The 20,278-nt window shown below is 44.9% G+C and overlaps 1 protein-coding gene and 1 long non-coding RNA gene across 2 annotated transcripts in view; one reads left to right on the top strand and one right to left on the bottom strand.

Moving 5' to 3' along the window:
• Nucleotides 1-9,226: 9,226 nt before the first annotated feature.
• The window catches only part of Cacng3 (calcium voltage-gated channel auxiliary subunit gamma 3), a 74,107-nt gene continuing 63,055 nt past the window's right edge, over nucleotides 9,227-20,278 (bottom strand). Inside the window, 3 exon segments of the mRNA XM_090357849.1 lie at nucleotides 9,227-10,379; nucleotides 10,381-10,427; nucleotides 17,041-17,181. Of these exon segments, the coding sequence (XP_090213975.1) occupies nucleotides 9,912-10,379; nucleotides 10,381-10,427; nucleotides 17,041-17,181 (656 nt within the window). The 3' untranslated portion in view covers nucleotides 9,227-9,911.
• Nucleotides 10,012-20,258, top strand: LOC150046138 (uncharacterized). The gene is made up of 3 exons (XR_016539644.1): nucleotides 10,012-10,521; nucleotides 16,989-17,201; nucleotides 20,184-20,258. It is a non-coding gene; the product is annotated as an uncharacterized LOC150046138 (long non-coding RNA).

The raw sequence follows: 20,278 nt of genomic DNA, 5'->3' as shown, positions 1-20,278 counted from the left end.
CTAGCATTCTACTACTTCAGCCACACCCTCACGTCTGACTTTTTGCTGTTTAATTGGAGATCAGAGTCTCATGGACTTTTATCTCAGCTTCCTGAGTAGCTAGGATCACAGGCATGAGCCTGGTACCATTGATGATTATTATTGATGACTATTATTGTGACAAAGCTCTGCCCGAACAATCCTTAGACAGTGGAGTGTCAAGGCCCTGATGCTCTGACCTCTCTAACCCACTTGTACCACGTTAACCTGGGGCTGTTTTAACCAATCATGCCTTTCTTTCCTTACCCATCAATTCTCCCTGTTTAAGATAAGCGTTTTTCTCCCTATTTAAGACACAGGTCTTTCCCTGGAAGATGGCTGAAGATGTACTTTCAAGTGCTATTTCCCATGACTGCCATGGAACCAATCTCCTTTCTTCTGCTCTTCACCAGGTCTCTTTGGCTATAGGAGTGAGTTGACTGACCTCCATCCACAACTCCTCCTTTTCATACTGTCAAGGAAAACAGACTCTTTTTCTCTACTCACTAGAGAATTAAGGCAGGAAACGTATGTTAGGTCGATAGAGTAAGTGAAGGACTTAAGCCTCTTTTCGCTTGGTCTCTTATGTATCAAAAAAAATGGAATATGAAGGAAAGTCTTGAAAGAAAGCAGCAAGGGCCCCAAAGAGGAGTTCAATACCATCTTCTAGACGACAGTTATTATAGTATAGGACTCTGCCTTGATTGCTTGATGGCTGGTGTAGGTCCCGTCCCCTGCTCTTTTCATTGGTTGAGTGGAACCCAAGGCATTATGGGAAGAAGTGTTTGAGTAGGAGTCCAGGGTGTTATGGAAAGAAGAAGCATTCGAACAGGAGCCCAAGGCACTATGGGAGCAAGAAGCATGATGATGGGACATGTTATGTCAGCCATGTGTTACACCCATCACTTTTTATCCCTGTCTTCCAAACAGTTCCACTTTCAGTCTCCCAACCCAGAGGTTACAGTTGTAAAGGAAACAGACACAGAAGGAAAGCATAAATGTCAAGCTATCACCCTGCTTTGAGTTACCCACTGGGTATCTGCAGGTTTTATGGCTAATTAGAGCTTTTAGCCTGCCCTGGCTGGCTTTGAACCATGATCCTCACGTTTCAGGCCCCTCCCCACTATCAGCCTGCCTTCTCCCAGTAGCTAGGATTACAGGTGTGAGCCAGAAGCACCTGGCTTGTTATTTTGAGCTGTGTAAGATCTGTTTCCAAGGTTGTAAAGTATTTAAACTCAAATGCCCTGAGTACTGACATCCTAATTAAGGAAGACTATGAAAGGGTTAATATTTCAAAGGCCTGGTGCTATCCAGGCCTGGGTGGGTATACCATTCATGAGGGAGCTTAATATTCAAACTGGATTGAAATAAACTGGGTGGCTTTAAACTCCTGCTTCTGTGTTCAAAGCAGACATTATCTTCTCAAGGTGGAAAGGGCCCTATTTGCATAATGTCTTCTCTTTTATTCCTGGTCTTGTCCCAACTAATTGCTTTAGAATACTCATTCTGCCATTTCCGCTGTCTTTCCTGCCAATAATGATTTATCCTTCCCTTCCCTCTTGATATGTAAAATGTGGGTAAGTCAGATACTTCAAAGGCACTGGAGTGCCTGTGACACCCCAGCATCTGAGGTGAGGGTGTTGATTGTGGGATTCTAGACTGTTGAAGGAGGAGGAAGAGGGAGGGATGGGAGGATGGGTTGAGAGGAAGACTGAGGGACTGGGCTGTTTAAAAATCCTCACACAAGTTTCCTTTGCTAAGGAAGCCTTAGGGAGGGGATTGCTTATTTATTTTATTAATAAAATCAGGTTTCTAAGAAATCATTATTCTGTCTCCTTTAAATTATCTTAGAGCTTTCAGGGGAAAAAAAATTCTGGGGAGCATGTATGGTGCCCTGGGTTTGATTCCTCAGTACCACAGACACAGAAAAAGCCAGGAGTGACACTGTGGCTCAAGTGGTAGAGCACTAGCCTTGAACAAAAGAAGCTCAGGGACAGTGCCCTGGTCCTGAGTTCAAGTCCCAGGACTGGCAAGAAAAAAAGAGGGGGGGGGGCAGGCAGGAGTGTGGCCTAGTGGTAGAGTGCTTGCCTAGCGTGTATGAAGTCCTGGGCTCTATTCCTCAGTATCACATACCACAGAAAAAGTCAGAAGTGCTAGCTTTGAGAAAACTCAAGGACAGTGCCCTGACCCTGAGTTCAAGCCCCAGGACTGGTAAGAAAAAAAGGGGGGGGCAGGCAGGAGTGTGGCCTAGTGGTAGAGTGCTTGTCCTGAGTTCAAGCCCCAGGACTGGCCAAACAAAACAAAATGAAACAAAACAAAAAATGAACCAGGTTCAGCATACATACTTAAGAATGAACAATAATTTGTGGAGAAGTAGCAAGATAGATGTAAGGAGTTTGAACTTCTGGGGGAAAAATGAATCAATGTATGTGGGGGAGATGATGAAGGAAAGTGTGTTTTGGGGAGGTGGGTTGTGCAGATTAAGGCTGGTGCCATCTTTTATGGTAAGTTGCTTCTTCGTCCTGGAAAGGGAGAGGGGAGGAGAGACAGCTTTCTTCATAAGGGGAATTTCGTTCTGTGTAGGCAGAAAGTAGGAGTGTACAGAAATTTTGTTCTCAGTTGTCATCAGCTCAAGGTCATCCTTATGCCAGAGTGGCACATTTTGGGGTGGCCTGATCTGACTCTTTCAGAATCACAGAAAGCCACTGGTCTAAAATGATCTGAAGCAGTTCTCTCTCTCTATGAGGGAGTACAGATCTGAAGCAGCTAAAGTGGTTCTCCCTCCTCCCCCCTCCCTCCCCCCTCTCTCTTTCTCCTCTCTCCCTTTCTCCCTCTCTCCCTCTTTCCCTCTCCCTCTCCCTCTCCCTCTCTCCCTCCCTCCCCCCTCTCTCTCTGTATGTGCCAGACCTGGGGGTTCAACTCAGGGGCTAGGCACTATCCCTGAGCTTCTTTTACTCAAAGCTAGGCTCTACCATTTGAACCACACCTCTAGCTTTTTTGTTTTCTTTCTTGGAAGGTTTTTTTTTTTGAGATGAGTCATACAGACTTTCCTGCCTGAGCTGGCTTCGAACTGCAATCCTCAGATCTCAGTCTCCAGAACAGCTGGAATTACAGGTGTGAACCCTCAGTGCCTAGACTAGTAGATCTGCTCTTTTTTTTTTTTTCTCTTTCCTTTCCTTTTCTCTCCTCTTCTCTTTCCTCCATCCTTCCCATCTCCCTTTCCCTGAAGGACTCACTTCTCCCCTCTTGGTCCAATCTTCTTCTGTATTTAAAGATGGCATAGGAAGGATTGATCACCTACCTACTCTATTATACCAGATATGTGCAGACTGCTTGACACAGCCAGGATAATCCAGCTTGTGCCTGACGTCCATCCACATTGCACTGGGGGCCTAACCGAAAGACCTGGCCTCCCAGGAGCCCTAATTAATAGCCTTTCCCATAACCACTAATAGCCTTTCCCATAACCTCGGTTTTCCTTGCTCAGACGCCATAAAAGCCCACCAACCCCACCTCCCTGCACAATCTCTAATCCCTTGGGAAGATTGCTGCCCCTTGCTATTCTTCAATAAACAGACCTTGCCTGGCCTCTTTCTTTTCTTTCTCCACCATTTTCCTAACCCCCCTCTCTCTTCTTCCTCCTTCCCTCCTTCCTCCTTCCCTCCCTTCCCTCTTATGTCCTCCCCCCCTACTTCTGGTCCTTTAGGCCTCAGAATGTCTAATGGAGGACAAGTGGTTGCCTGACCTTGAAGGAAGGATTCCATCAGGAGAGAGCAAAACAGCAGGAGGGGATCTGATTTAATCTTGGAAACTTCCTTGGGGTCAGGGAGAGTGGAAACTAGAGGGTCAGAGGTCAGAGAGCAGTCAATGCCTGAAGTAGTACCAAAGACAGAGCAGCTATGGATATTAACAGGGCAGTGAGGCGGAGGGGAGGCATAGTTAGAGTTGAGCCTGTAATAAGAAATACTTCAAAGGACTGGTTCATGTGATTCTGGGAGGCTAGCTGGGCAAGTCTGAGACCTGCAGTTTAAGGCTGGTAAGAAGGGCAGGCCGGAAGGTCTCAGAAAGGAACCCAAGCTGCTGTCAACAGATATCCCACTTGGTGAAGCCCCAGTTCTACTCTTTAAGACCCACCAGGTCACTGAACACAATCCCCTTCACTTAAAGGTGGCTTTAGATATTGACCACATCTGTGAAGGGCTTCAACAGTAACAGTAGATGAGTGTCTGCTGGATTATCTGAGCACTCCAGGCTAGCCATATTAACATAGAAAAATGATTCTCATGGCTCTCAATAAACACTGGCTCAGTTACTAAGTAGTTATCAGCTAATAGTGGTTGAGCAGCTCAGAGGCTCCAGACACCATTCTAAGAACTTTGTTGGTGTTATTTACATTCACAAAGCCAGTGCCGCGATTACTTGTGTTAGACATTTGTGCTGTCTTATGTGTCATTATTTGCCTTCTTTCTTTCCCCAGGAGGTTTGGTAGATTTCATCTGTTTTGCCTTTCCTCTTGGGGAGAATCAGATGACTTGATTCAATCTATGATTGTCTCATTTGCAGGGAGAAACATGAAGAGCCATTTTAATTCCCGTCAGGAGGGCCCATTGGGAATGAATCAGTTCACTGATGGACTCATACTTTAATGGGTTATTGGATGGTGGTGGAAATTGTAGAAGGTGGATCTTGGTTTGAGAGAAATTAGATCATTGGAAATATTTGTATGTGAGTGCTGGTTCTGGGGCTTGAACTCAGGGCTTTGGCACTGTCCCTTAGCTTTTTTTTTTTTTTTCTTCTCCCTGGCCTGGGATTTGAATTTAGGGCCTAGCTACTATCTCTCAGCATGTTCTACCACTTGAGGTACAGCTCCATTTCCAGCTTTTTTTTTCTTTTTTTTTGGTGGTTAATTGGAAATAAGAGTCTTATGGATTTGTCTGCCCAGTCTGGGTTTGAATAGTGATCCTCAGATTTCAGCTTCCTGAGTAGCTAGGATTATAGGTATAGCCACTGGTGCCAGGCTGAAATTATCTTTCTTTTTTAATTTTTGTGCTTTTTTTTTTTGGGTGGGGAGGGTTGAACTCAGAGCCTGGGCACTGTCTCTGAACTTTGTTTTTCCCCTCAAGGCTAGTGCCCTACTGCTCGAGCCATACCTCCACTTCCAGTGTTTTGCTGGTTAAGAGTTTCTGGAATTTGTCTGTCCCAGCTGGGTTCAAAACTTTGATCCTGCCAGGCATAGTGGCTCACCCTTGCAATCCTAGCTACTCAGGAGGCTGAGATCCGAGGATTGTAGTGGAAAGCCAGCCCGTGGAGAGTGCAAACAGGGTAATTCTTTAAAAAGACTAACTCAAAGCCCAACAAAATAAGTACCAAGAAATGGGTATTTGCAAAAGGGGAGGATGGAGCTAAGGAAAAAGGAGTAGAAAAATGAGATCATGTCAGGGAAGGGACCCTTCTGTGGATTTCCCTTTAAAATATAGAGACCCCTTTGAGACCTCTCCTCCATCCCCTACAGGCATTTGCTGTCTTCATGACAAAGGAGTACTTGACTCAAACTGGGGGCTATAAATTCCCTGATAGCAGAGCTCAGATTATGAGAACAGCTTAACCAGGTGGAGTTACCAGAGTTCCTCCCCCACCCTACCCTGCTGGCCTTTGTCTTCAGAGCAGCACCAGAATAGGTCAGCTCAAACAGCAAAGGTGTCAGTGGTTGCCCCAGCTGTCACTCAAGTATGTTGAGATTCCATTGGCCACCTGTGTATGGCCAAGCCCAACCACATGGCTGGTGGTCTATAAAAGTAGCCTGTAAGATTAGGCGGGGTCGCTTTCTCATTCACATCTTAGAGACGGCCCTGACTGGTCAGTATGATTCTCGATGCTAGGCCTGGAATAAAACTCTGTTTAACTTCCACTTTTGTGTCACTCGTTCCTTTGATCACAGACCCTAACATTTGGGGGACTGGACCCTAACAGATCCTAGTGTCACTTGTGCTTGTGAAGGAGGACAAGCTAAGAAACCCCCCTCTAGGCCCACCTTGTTCCCACCTTGTTCTGGGAAGTAAAAAACTTTAGGGTCCAGTGGTCATGGTAAACATCTATTCCAGGAACACAATTCATGTACATAAATTCCAGTAACTGCCCTGTTTACAGGGTCCAGTGGTCACTGGGACCCAACAGTTAATCACCTACACCCAAAACAATCAGAAATATACTTATGAACCAAACTAAATGTCAAACTAAATGTTATCCAACCATGAGCCTGTAGCTGTAACTTGTTTGTACATGATTATAAAAGCTGTGTAAAATCTTTGCTTGGGACCTCTCAGCGTCACTTGGCAACAAGTACACGGAGGTCTGGGTTCGAACTCGTAATAAACGACCCTTGCCCCTTTGCTTTGGCCTCGGCCTCTGGTGGTTCTTTTGGGGTCCCAGGAGTTCGGGTACAACATTTGTACCTTCAAAACTGATCAGAATCCAGAGATCATAGGTAAAGTCTGTAAGCATGCCTATCTAATGTTCACGTCTCTGTCTACTTTGTAACTGAGCAGGAACTTACACCCTGGCTTGTCAGTCATCTGTTAGAAATGGGTAGTAAAAAACTAGAGTTGTCAAAAGGAGGCTAGTTTAAAATCCTAAACCCTTATATCTGTTCAGGGCCTTAATTGGCAGTGAATTTCTGACCTGACACTAGCCACACAAATTCATTTGTTCAGGAGAGGAATTTTGTGGACTTGACATCCTGCCCCTTTTGAGAACTATCTAAAAACTTTGCATATGTAACTTAGGAGTTTTAGGATTCCCAAAGATTAGGTTCCCCAAGCAGCCAGGAAAATGCTTTTGTAAACCAGAGCACTTGACAGGTTCTACTACTGTAGCCCCAAAAGTCTGTGTTAAATATTGTATGTACTTTGGAGTTAATTATTGTTCCTAATGACATCCTAATGACATCTCCTTGGTAAAATAGGCAAAGGCTTTAAGGCCTCTGATTGGCAGGATCCGAATCCCTGAGTCAGCCTGAAGAAGTTACAGAAGATAGATCTTTACCCATCAACTTCCTTAAGATCAAGGGACCAAAGTCTTGTTGGAAAAGATGAGGCAGGGTAGAATATATCTGCCCAGAAAGCCCGAGCCTTATTAAAATACATTTGGTCAATAAAAGATTGTCATCCTGGTAAATTGCTCCAGGCATAAAGGTGCATTAAAAACTGCCTTGAAAACCAGGGCGACACCAGCCTGAAAAGGTCTATGTACTCAGAGAAACCAACCAGAAAAACATTGGGAGATTTCACTGAAGACAGGCTCCTACCTTAGGTTAATAAGGCTTCCTTCAGTCTCTGTATTCTCTGTACAGAGCTTGCAGGTAGTCCAGCAGGAGGTGTGCAACAGGACTGGGAGACATTGCTACAATTCAGTCCATCCCTTCTACCCTGGAGATTCCATTTCAGTTGAAAAGTTTACTAAAGGGCTGGGAGTTTGACCTAGTGGTAGAGTGCTTGCCTAGCATGCACGAAGCCCTGGGTTCTATTCCTTAGTACCACATACATAAAAAGAAGCCAGAGTGGTGCTGTGGTTCAAGTGGTAGAGCTTTAGCCTTGAGAAAACCCAAGGACAGTGCTCAGGCCCTGAGCTCAAGCCCAGGACTAAATAAATAAATAATAAATAAATAAATAATAAATAAATAATAAATAAATAAATGTCTGTGGGACACACCATGTAGTCTGTGCTATTTTGTTAGAGCAGTGCAAGTAGAATAACAACATATTATTCTCCCTGTCAGAATCCATCTAATAGATAGATAGATAGATAGACAGACAGACAGACAGACAGACAGACAGATAGATAGATTCTAGCAGGGCTCTGGTGGCTCATGACTGTAATCCTAGCTACTCAGGAGGCTGAGATCTGAGGATCACAGTTCAAAGTCAGCCTGGGCAGGAAAATTCATATCTCCAATTAACCACCAAAAAGCCAGAAGGAGAAGTATGAATTTCATAGTAGAGAGCCAGCCCTGAGCAAAATGAGCTCAGGAAGAGTGCCCAGGCCCTGAGTTCAAGCCCCAGGGACAACAACAACAACAACAACAACGCACACACACAGACTCAAACAAATATGATTCTTTATAATATGCTACTTGTTTTCTATGTTTATTTTTATTTAAGCCTTACAATGCTATGGGGAAGTTATCATGTTTGGTTTTAATTAATTAATTAATTAATTAATTAATGCCAGTCTTGGAGTTTGAGCTCAAGGCCTGGATACTGGACCCTGACCTTTTTTTTTTTTTTTTTTTTTTTTGCCAGTCCTGGAAACTGAACTCAGGGCATGAGCACTGTCCTTGGGCTTTCCTCAAGGCTAGTGCTCTATCACTGGAATCACAGCACCACTTCCAGCTTTTTCTGGGTATGTGGTACTGAGGAATGGAACCTGGGCCTTCATGCATGCTAGGCAAGCACTCTACCATTAGACCAAACTCCCGGCCCCCCTGAGCTTCTTTTGCTCAAGGCTTTACCACTTGAACCACAGGTCTACTTCTGTTTTTTTGTAGTTGATTAGAGATAAAGAGTCTCACAGACTTTCCCACCTGGGCTAGCTTTGAACCATGTTCCTCAGATCTCACCTCCTGAAGAGTTAGTAGGATTGCAGATGTGAGCCACTGGTCCCTGGTTTGTGTTTCTTTTTTTTTTTTTTTGCCAGTCCTGGGCTTGAGCTCAGGGCCTGAGCACTGTCCTTGGACTTTCTCAAGGCTAGAGCTCTATCACTTGAGCCTCAGCACCACTTCCAGCTTTTTTCTATGTACTGAGAAATCGAACCCGGGTCTTCATGCATGCTAGGCAAGCACTTTAACCACTAGGCCAAACTCCTGGCCCCTTGTGTTTCATTTTTAAAGGTGATAGACTGAGATTTTGAAAGCTCAGGTGACTTGTTTAAGATCTATTACAGCTATTGTGTTCCAGAGCTGAGTGGTGAACCCTAACTAGGTAGTGAGCCTCCAGGGATGCCCCCCTCCAGTGGGGACGTATAAAGAAGATATCTTAATTGGCTTTAAGAGGGTAAATGTGTTTGGGGGGGCGGGGGAAAGGGGCTTTCTGTTGGCCAGAGTGTGAAGTGCAAAATGTTTAGTTTCTAAGGAAGAGCAGAGTCAGTCTGGCCTCAGGGGAGTGGAATGAGTGTAGGGAAGGAAAAAAAAAAATCCAGACAGAAACCAAAACAATTCCAGCTGCATTGGTGACAAGGCAAAACCTTTAATAACATGAGTGCTTATTACATTAACTGCTTCAGGGCTCAGAGATCTTTGATTTCTGGTCAAGTTTTTTTTCTAACATGGAGAAGGTGAAATGCCTCCCTCAGGGGCCCACACGGGTGATTGGCCACAAGGAGAATGTGTGGGGTAAACACAATGGGAGGGGGAAAAAAAATAAAATGATGCCCATCTGATGGTGATGTGGAAAAAGAAAAAAAAAAAATCTGCCTCCCTTAGCCACCATCTGTGACTCTGAGTCAAGTCCCCTTCCAAGGAGAGAAGAAACATGTAGAGTCCTTCCCACAAGGAAGGAAGAAAGGAAAAGTGGACACAGATACACACACACACACACACACACACACACACTCACACACACACTCACACACAGGAAACTGGCAGAAAGGATGAGCTGGGGGACACAGGGATTGAGGGATGGGGATGGGAAGGCTTGGAGTCCATTCGATTTTATCCTTTTGTTGTTGTTAAGACATATGCCATGGTGAGGACCAGTCCATGCAACCTGGGAGACCTCTGTGAACACTTTGCCATCCCTGTCCCCCCCCCCTCCCGCTCCCCCAAGGCTGGGCTTAGGATGTGTGTGGCCTGTAGGTGGGAAGGATGAGGGGGCGGAGCGGGGAGGAAGCCCCAGGTCTGCTCAGACGGGCGTGGTGCGCCTGTTGGCCGGGTTGTTATGCAAGAACTCCTTGAACTCTTTGGGTGTGGAGTTGTGGAACTGTAGAAAAGCGTGGTCCCGGTCGGAGTTGAGGAGCGTCCCCACGGTGATCTTGGAGGGGTCCCGGGAGAGGGTGAACATGGAGATGTCGGTGGAGGGGATGGTGTGGAAGCCCCCCTTGCTGATGGGAGACAGGTCTCGGGAGCGGGGCTCGGTGGAGCGGGAGCTCGAGCGTCTCCGGAACCGGTACCGGTACGGGGGGAGGCGGGCGAAGCTGGATTTCTTGAGGAGCTCCGAGTGGGACTTGGCCCGCAGCTGCTGGTGCTTCTCGATGTAGATGTGCACGGCCACCACGCCCACGATCTCGGCGATGATGAAGGAGAAGGCGCCGAAGTAGAAGGACCAGCCGTACGAGTAGCTCTTCTTCGAGTCGCGCTGGGCCGGGTCCCCCGGCGTTGGCCGAGATGTAAACGATGATGCCGATGATGTTGCTTAGCCCTGAGGCAGGAGAGAAACACCACAGAGACACGACAGGCTGGGTCCCTCGGTCAATGCCGTGGAGGGATGGATGGTTATCAGGGTCCTTTCATAGGTATTATAGATAATATAAAACATAGATGATAAGAAAACCCAGAATCTACAAATATATATATTATAAAAATAGAATCTACAAATATATATAATGCATTATACAATATAGAAACATTTAATAGATAAATATACAATAGACTACGTAAATATATAATATAAAATATGTATAATATAGAAATATAGTATATAGAAATGTACCATATTACATAAAATATATAATATGCATACATATATATATATATATATATATATTCTTTTAGCCAGTCCTGGGGTTTGAACTCAGGGCCTGAGCATTGTCTCTGGGCTTTCTCAAGCCACAGCACCACTTCTGGCTATTATTATTATTATTATTATTATTATTATATATATTTTTTCTGTGTATGTGGTACCAAGGAATCAAACCTGGGTCTTCATGCATGCTTCGTGCTTGCTAGCAAGCACTCTATCATTAAGCCAAACTCCCAGCCCATGTTTTAAAAAATTTAGTTATTTATTTATTTTGCCAGTCCTGGGCTTGAGCTCAGAGCCTGAGCACTGTCCTTGGACTTTCTCAAGGCTAGAGCTCTACCACTTGAGCCACGGCACCCCTTCTGGCATTTTTTATGTATGTGGTAACCAAGGAATCAAACCCGAGTTTTCATGCATGCTAGGCAAGCACTCTACCACTAGGCCAAACTCCCGGCCCACCTAGCCCATTTTTAAATTTTTATTTATGTATTTGTGGTAGTCTGGAGACTTGAACTCAGGGCCTGGGGCACTGTCCTTGAGCCTCTTTTACATTCAAGGCTTAGTGCTTTACCAACTGAACCACAGCTGCACTCCAGCTTCTTCTGCGTAGTTTATTAGAGATAAGAGTCTCACAGACTTTTCTGCCTGGGATGGCTTCAAACTGCCATCCTCGGGTCTCAGCTTCCTGAGTTAGCTAGGATGATACGTGTGAGCCACTGACATCTGGCTGTCTCTAGCTTTTTTGTTGTTATTGTTTTGCTCAAGGCTAGTTCTCTACTGAAGCCATACACATAGCTCCACATCTGCCTTTTGGCTGCTTCATTGGAGATTTGAGTCTCACAGACTTTCCTACCCCAATTGGCTTCAAATTGTGGTCCTCAGATCTCAGTCTCCTGAGTAGCTAGGATCACAGGCATGAGCCACCAGCTCCTAGCTGGCAATTGGTACTTTTAGCCTTGAGATATTATTTATAGCAAATGTGGAGGTGACAGGGAGAAAGAAAAGGAGAAGTCTGGCTGGCAAATCCCAGGGCTGAGATCTTCCTATAAGTTCTGTTGTTTTGGGAACACGTAAACTTATGCCATGCAGTTCTGGGCAGGAGTATTCAGATAGAGCTTTCATCTTCCTCCTACAGAAACAGCAGTCAAAACCAGCGGGCATTTATTTTTCCTTGGAAACAATTCATTCCATCAACTCGTAATCCTTGGCACTAAACCATGAGAATGGAAAAATGAACAAGACACAGGACTTTGACCTTGAATTCATCCCCATTAATTGAAAAGAGACTGACTCTCTGTCCCTCTGTCTCTGTCTGTCTGTCTGTATCTCTTTCTGTTGGTACTGGGGCTAGAGCTCAGGGCCTGAGTGTCATCCCTTAGCTTTGTGGTTCAAAGTTGGTTGCTTTACCACTTAAACCACCCCTCTACTTCCAGATGTTTGCTGGCTCATTGGAGATAAGAGCCTCACAGACTTTCCCACCTGGGTTGGCGTTGAGCTATGACCCTTAGTTCTCAGTGTCTAAGTAGCTAGGATGGTGATAAGTAACCCTTTCTGAGAGCTTCCTTCCATGAACCTTCTTTCTGTACTTAAGATTCCCCTTAGCCAAGCAACCTGAAGGGTTCAAACCAGGTCTGGCAGGGTCCAGGCATCTACTTTAGTGATGCCATTCTGGCTGGCATTTTGAAGGGGATGGCCCTGGTTATAGTTCAGAATCTGCTTGTGCCCTGCCCTCTCTGGACACTTCATGGCCCAGGCAGATGGCTCATTCAGGAGCAAGGCAGTGAGTTCTAATCACCGAGCTTCCCCTTGGCACCAGAGATGACAGATTCCAGCTCTGTGTCAGGCAACTAGCAACCACAGGATGAAAAACAGCGTCTCTTCCGCAGTGCCAATTTAGCTGGAAGATTAGTGAGGAAGACACATTCTTTTATATTAAAATGAACATGGAAATAATAAGGAGGAGAGAGCAGAATTCACATGAATTTTTAAAGTTAACTAGGAGGCAGACATCAAAGACATCTCAGTTTCCTGAAGGTAGCTTTGAGTGAGGCCTTTGCTTCCCCATAGCCATATTTTCTCTGCTAGCAGAGACATTTTGGTGACTTAGGAAGCAGCCCCTCCCCTCCCTCCAGAAAAAAAAGATCTTGCTGGGGGAGGAGAAAGGAGGAGAAAGAAAAGTTCTTGGAGAGAGTTAGATGTCAAACAAGGTTAAAGAGTAGAAATCTGTGTGAATAGTTTTCTCTCATCTGTCTTTCTCTCTATATATCTACCTATCATTTGTTTATTGACTCTACTACTTCTCATTTGCTTATCTGGTCATCAATCGATCAAAAACTAAATAAAAGGAAGCCAGGCAGTGATGGGTCATACCTGTAATCCTAGTTAAATGAGACGCAGAGAATGGGAAAGTTATGATTTGAGGCCAGTCTGGGCAAAGAAGAGTCTTTGAGACTGAAGCTCACTCAATAGAAGGAAGCTGGATGAAGTGACATCTGTCAAATAGGCATGGCAAGTAGCAAGACACGATCTCAGAAAGAACCAGTGCAAAAACAGGACTAGAGGCAGGGCTCAGTGGGAAAACACCTGCCTCACTAGTTCAAGGCCTGAAATTCAAACTCGGGGATCTCCATGTAAACAGACCCTTCTTTGACATATGAGGACACTTGCATAGAGCCATTAGGAATGTCCTATACTGACAAAGCAAAGAAATGATGGGATTTGAACCTGGGGCCGGCCGAGGGGGCTGGGATATCAGTAACTAGCTTTATGAAAATCTAGGTGGGAGAGAACAGTGATTGGACCCTGAACCCATCCTGAATACCGGAGTCTTTTCTCCAATTCATGCGAAATTCCCTTAGCAAACTGGATGCTGGTGGTTCTCACTTATCATCCTAGCTACTCAGGAGGCTGAGATTGAAGAATACAAGTTCAAAGCCAGTCAGGGTAGATAAATCTGTGAGTCTCTCATCTACAATTAACCAACAAAACTCAGAAATGGAGGTACTCAAGCAGTAGAGCACTGCCTCGAGCAAGAGAGGTTGGGGCCTTGAGTTTAAGCATAAACACTCTGTATCCTCTTAATATCCCCAAGAGGTGTGGATAGCCAGTTATTAGTTTTATTATTTATTTATACTAGTCCTGGGGCTTGAACTCAGGACCTGGGCACTGTCTCTGAGCTTCTCTTTGCTCAAGGCTAGCACTCTACCACGTGAGCTACAGTGCCACTTCCAGCTTTTTCTGTGTATGTGGTACGGAGGAATCAAACCCAGGCTTCATTCATGCTAGACAAGCACTCTACCACTAAGCCACATTCCCAGTCCCTAGTTCCATTTTTTAGATGGGAAAACTGAAGCATAGGGAGGTTAAGTGATTTGCCTAAGGTTGCAGAGTAGATAAATAGTAGAGTACAGAGATGTGGCTTCAGAGCTCATGATTTTAAAGCATGGTACATGGAGCCTGGCACATAGGATTTGGCAGTACTGGGGCTTGAATTCAGGGCCTAGGCACTGTCCTTGTACTTTCTGAAGGCTAGCGCTCTACCACTTGAGCCATAGCACCATTTCTGGCTTTTCTGTTTACATGGTACTGAGGAATTGAACCCGGGGCTTCATGCATGCTGGGCAAGCACTCTACACTAGGCCAAGCTCTTGGCTCTCCATCCTTTCATTCTATAGATGGACTGAGATTCTTGGGTCCAGGGTAGATTCTAGGGAGACAGTGTCTAGGATTAGACCCTAAGCTCCTAGCTTTCTTGTAGGACTTTCCTGTTCATGTGTGACTAATCTGTCATGGCTCATGCTGCGCCTTATGTCAAGATAGTAGCTGGTGACACTTTCTGCCCTTAACAGTTCCCTTGAGAGACAAATGGATGACATCCTCTTGTACTTTGCAGGCTGTCACATCAACACAGCATTGGAACTGATCATCAAGGTCAGTCAGAGCCAGGATGGGGAGAGACTAATCCTTGGTCTCAAAGCCAAGTGAGTCCCCAGGTTTGCCTTTTGTTCACACAGAGCAGGGTCAGAGCAGGGTCGTGTATGCTAGGCAAGCAAACTCCTGGCCCAGACTTTATAATTCTTGTTGCTGCTTTTCCAAAATTTGAAGATAATGCCAGGTGCCAGTGGCTCACACCTGTAAAATCCTAGCTACCCACGAGGCTGAAATATGAGGATGGTGATTTGAAGCCAGCTTGGTCAGGAAAGTCTATGAGACTCTTATCTCCAGTTAAGTACCAGAAAACTGGAAATGGAGCTGTGGCTCAAGTGGTAGAGCATCAGCATTGAGCAAAAGAGGCTCAAGGACACTTCCCAGGCCCTACATTCAAGCCTGAGGCCTGGTACAAAATAAATAAATAAGTAAATAAAAATATATGTACATATATACACACACATATAATAAAGTAACACCATGGCTTTTATACTCAGTTTCCTTCCAATAACTCTATGAAGCTATTACTGTTCTTCTTTGCCATGTTGAAGGTGAAGAAAATTGAGTTATCAGAAGTTGATAATGTTTTCCAAGACTGCAAAGATAGAGAGACTGCATTCATATGAAAATCCCTATACCCTCTCCTCCATTATCTTTACCTCAATAGAAACACTGTACTATGGCAGCGCCTTTTCCTCTTGTTCCTAGTTTTGATTTATGTGGTTTTAGTTACCTGTGGCTGGCTAACCACAGCTCAAAAATGTGTGAAGGTCAGGGACCCATGGAAGCTGAGGTTTGGAGGATCGTGGTTCAAGGCCAGTCTACATAGAAAGAAAGTCCCATGAGATCCCCTCTCAGCAAAGAGCTAGACCTAGAGGTGTGTGCTACTTACCTTAATTATCCAGAAGCCTAAGGTTAGGTGGTTGTCATGGTGCATGCTGGGTAGAAAGGGAAAAAGCAACCAGCAAGGAACAACACCAACGATATGGCTCAAGATAAAGAGTACCTGGTGGGGAAGCAGGAGGCCCTGAGTTCAAACCCTAGTATCAGCAAAAATAAATATACAAGCAAATAAAATGAAAGGAGAAAAGTGCCATGGGAGATTCTAGAAACAATTCATGTTTGAAATAACTTTGATGCCAGTATTTTGTTGAGAGTTCTCTTTTATTACTATTATTTATTATTGTAGTATATATTATTAATTGTGAATCTCTTATTGTGTCTAATTTTTTTTCTGGTCCTGGGGTTTGAACTCAGGGTCATGGTTCTGGTCAACAGTTCCTTTGGCCACATGAGCCAGAATGCCACTTCTGGCTTTTTCTGAGTGGTTTATTAATTTCTGAGTGGATAAGAATTTCATGGACTTTCCTTCCTCGGCGGGCTTCTAACCATAAATTCTTAGATCTTAGCTTGCTGACTAGCTAAGATTACAGGTGTGAGTCACTATCAACTGGCTAGTGGCTATTTTTTTTTTTGTCGGTCGTGAGACTTGAACTCTGGGCCCGAGCACTGTCTCTGAGCTCTTCAGCTCAAGGCTACCACCCTACCCCTAAGCCACAGCGCCATTTCTGTTTTTTTAGTGGTTAATTTGAGATAAGAGTCTTTTTTAGTGCCTAGGCTGGCTTTGAACCTCAGAGTCTTATGGTGTTTTTTAGTGTCTGGGCTGGCTTTGAACCAAGATCCCCAGATCTCAACCTCCTGAGTAGTTAGGATTATAGGTGTGAGCCACCACACCTGGCTTATTAAGTCTATTATTAACTTACACTTCACTGTAGGTGTGATATCTTTAACTAGAATTTTAGCATCTTCTATTCTAATGAAATTCTCAGGTGGGTGCGGTGGCTCATGCCTGTAATCCTAGCTACTCAGGAGGCTGAGATCTGAGGATCATAGTTTGAAGCCAGCCTGGGTGGCAAAGTCCAGGAGACTCTTATCTCCAGTGAACCACTAGAAAACCAGAAGTGGCCCTGTGGCTCAAAGTGGTAGAATGCTAACCTTGAGCTAAACTGTTTAGAGACATTGCCTAGGCCCTGAATTCAAGTCCCAGGACTAGGGAAAAGAGAGAGAGAGAGAGAGAGAGAGAGAGAGAGAGAGAGAGAGAGAGAGAGAGAGAGAGAGAGAGAGAGAGAGAGAGAGAGAGAGAAGAAGGAGAGAAGAAGAAGAAGAAGAAGAAGAAGAAGAAGAAGAAGAAGAAGAAGAAGAAGAAGAAGAAGAAGAAGGAAAGGAAGGAAGGAAGGAAGGAAGGGAGAAAGGGAAGGAATTCTCAGTTTTTGCCCAGAAGAAACCTTGAACATCATTGTTCTGTCCATGTAGCTTCTGACTTCAGTTTGGTGTCTAAGAGCCTGGAGCTGACAAAGACACCTACCTGCAGAGACGAAGAAGATGCCCGCGCTGAGAATGACATTGTGTCTGCTGCGGTGGAACTCACTGGCTGCCACACAGAGTCCCCCGAAGAACAGCAGCGTGACACTGAGGATGGGAAAGACACTGGAGGCTCTCACCGCCCCTGTGGAGAGAAGGAGAGAGGTGTCTGCCTGTACCCAGCCAGTCTTGGGATCCACCTAATGCTGGCATAGGGGTGCCCTAAGAAACAGTCCCGGGATGGCACTGCACCAGTGCCACTCACTAGAGGGAAATTTAACACTAGGGGTCAACAATTTCCTTCCTCCCTTCCTTCCTTCCTTCCTTCCTTCCTTCCTTCCTTCCTTCCTTCTTTCCTTCCTCCCTTCTTTCCTCCCTCCCTTCTTCCCTCTCCCCTCTCTCTCTTTTTGTGCCATCAGGGGCCTGGGTGCTGTCCTTAGTTTATTTTCTCAAGACTGGTGCTCTACCATTTAAACCACAGTTCCATCTTGCTGGCTAACAGGAGATAAGAGTCTGAGCTGCCTTTGAATTGTGATTCTGAATAGCTAAGATTCTAGGTGTGAGCCATTGGCCCCTGGCTAAGAGAAGAAAACCTTTTTGTCCTGTATTTTGGAACTGGAATTCCAGGATGCTCATTTGCTATTGGGACCTGCAGATGACATAGCCAGCCTTGAATGCAAAGACTTCTATCAGATTGCATGCACCCAGAGCACAGAGCTGGATGACACCCACTGAAATCTATCTGGTCACTTAGTGAACAAATGAATGGATTGGTAATTTATACAGGGTGTATGTGGGGTGGGGGGAAGAGGGAGACAGGAGGGTATGGGTCAAAGCTGCATTTGTAGTCTTCAATGTTCTGTTTTAAACAGCTCATCTCAGGGTGTTTCCATTTGCCAGTCATGAAAATATGCTCAACCTCAACCTTTAAGCTGTTTCTTCTGCAGTTTGACTGGGTTCACTTGTATGCTTGTCTTCCAGTTTTTTGGAAGTTTGGTGATCATTGTAGATAGTGCAGATCACCCAAAAGAGAGAAGGAAAGACCTGGGTTAAAGGTTCACAGAGGTGGGATGGGGTGTGTGTGTATGTGAGTTCTCTTAAATCCCAGAAGACCAAGGGTGCTTCATTTGTTTCAAGAGTGGACAGGGAATCTGGGCTTCCCAGTTTCTAGTACTGCAAGTTACATAAATGTCTATTCTTTATAAAGTATCTGGTCTTGGGTATTTTGTTATAGCCATCATGAATGGCTTAAGACATAGGCATGTAAGCTGTACATGAAAAAGAGGAAGTAGCAGAGAAATCATATGAAGAACCCCCATTTTGTTAGAGCTGAGGGTCAGCATACGTTCCTAGACAGTAAGAAGAGCTATGGAAGACTGTGACCTTGACCTTAAGTAGGTGGGTCATAGGTTCCCAATTTCCCAGCAAGAAATATGTATGCCTGTGAAGATCTCTTCTTACCCTTGGCCTTGTGCTGTGGTTATTGGGGACGTTCAGTGGACTGTGAGATGGAGGTAAGGGGAGATCAAAGAATAGAGGGCCCCATCTTCCCAGAGGTAAGAAAAAAATGCTTTGTTGGAAACGCCATCAAGCTGTCCAAATAAAATCAATTTTGCAAGTGGTGGAATGAAAGTTCTATTTCCGTTTATCTCCAACAGGGCAAACATCAAAATGTTCCTTTCAAGTAGAACAGATAAACGATGACATCCTGGTTAAAATCTCACTGACTTCAAAGGCATTCTCTTTTCAGGGAGTCCAAGTTACCTGTGTCATACTCCAGTCTTTCTGCCTCCTCTCTTCTTTCCCTCCCTCCCTTCTTCCTTCTCCCCCTCATTTCTTCCCTCCCTCTCTTTTTTCCACTCTTTTTCCTCCCTCCCTACTTCCTTCTCTGCTTCCCTTCTTGTCTTCCCTTTCATTCATCCTTCTCCCTTCTCTCCCTTCTTCCGTTTGTCTATTCTATCTCTCTCCCTTCTTTCATTCTTCCCTCTTTTCGTCTCTCTCACTTCTTCTTTCCCTCCATCCCTTCTTGTCTTTCTTCCCTTCCTTCTTTCAATCTTCCCTCCCACTTCCTTCTCTCCTTTATTTCCTCCTTCCCTTCTTTCCTCCTCCCTCTTTCTTTCTTCCTTCCTTCCTTCCTTCCTTCCTTCCTTCCTTCCTTCCTTCCTTCCTCTCTTCCATTGCTTCCCTTCCTTCATTTCTCTCTTCCTCCCTTTCTCCCTTCCTTTTCTCCTTTTTCTTCCCTTCCTTCTCTCAAGGTTGAAGCCAGACTCTCACATGTGCTAGGCATATATTATACGAATGAACTCCATCCAAGCTTGAATAATTGGAGTTATGAATTGCAAACAGAGCCAGCATAGGACACACTCTTGGACTTTCCACCTAGAACCCAGCACTGCTGAAGAATGCACCAATCAACCTTTGGAATTTGTTCATGAATTCAGCACATGTACTTGAAAAAATTATCTTTAAATCCAAATCAAGGTCTGTCTTTGCCCAGACCCAGATAAAGCCTACATCAATAACTGGCTTTGTTAGCGCTAATCCCACATGACAAGCCAGAACTAACATGTATTTCCTCGAGATTTACATGTAGGGCTCCGGGCCAAGTATAAAATGCATTAGCTTGTTTGTTTTTGATGACCCTGTCAGATAGATGATGTTATAATCTTGATTTCAGAACAGAAAACGAAAGCTAGATCTAAGGCTCAAGCAACTTGCCCTAGGTCAAAATCAGGTCAGAGTTGAGACAGATCTGATTTCAGAGCTCTTGGTAGAAGCCACCACACTCTACTGGGTCCCAGGCACTGTGGTTGTGACAATTTATGGCACAGCCACATCACTGACTTTTGCCAAGTCCGAAGGAGACTCTGGCCCTATCCCAGTAGAACAGAAACTGAGGAGAGGTCCAGGAGAGGTAAACTTGAGCTTGCATTTCTCCTTCCAAGCCTCCTACCCTGGGGAAATCATTAACATCTCATCCATTATCACCTAACCCATTAGCACGTTCTCAGATCAGCCCTGTGGGGGAAGAAGGTAAAAACTTGTAAGGAGTTGAAAATTCCTTAGATATTTTTTTTCCCCCTTCTAAGCGGACTAAAAAGAACCTTTCCGTTTTGACTAACCTACTTTCTCCTTTCCTATTTCTAGATCATCAAAATGGAAAGAGACGCAGAATCCCAGAACCACAGAACCACGTGATATCGCTAGCCAGTGACACTTAGAAGCCCTTTGCATTTCCAGAT

This window comes from Megascapheus bottae, chromosome 25 (genome assembly GCF_031878675.1).
Source record: "Megascapheus bottae isolate mThoBot1 chromosome 25, mThoBot2.hap1, whole genome shotgun sequence".
Classification (NCBI taxonomy): Eukaryota; Metazoa; Chordata; class Mammalia; order Rodentia; family Geomyidae; genus Megascapheus; species Megascapheus bottae.
The sequence above is the reverse complement of the archived record's forward strand: the minus strand, read 5'-3'. Positions and strand labels throughout refer to the sequence as shown.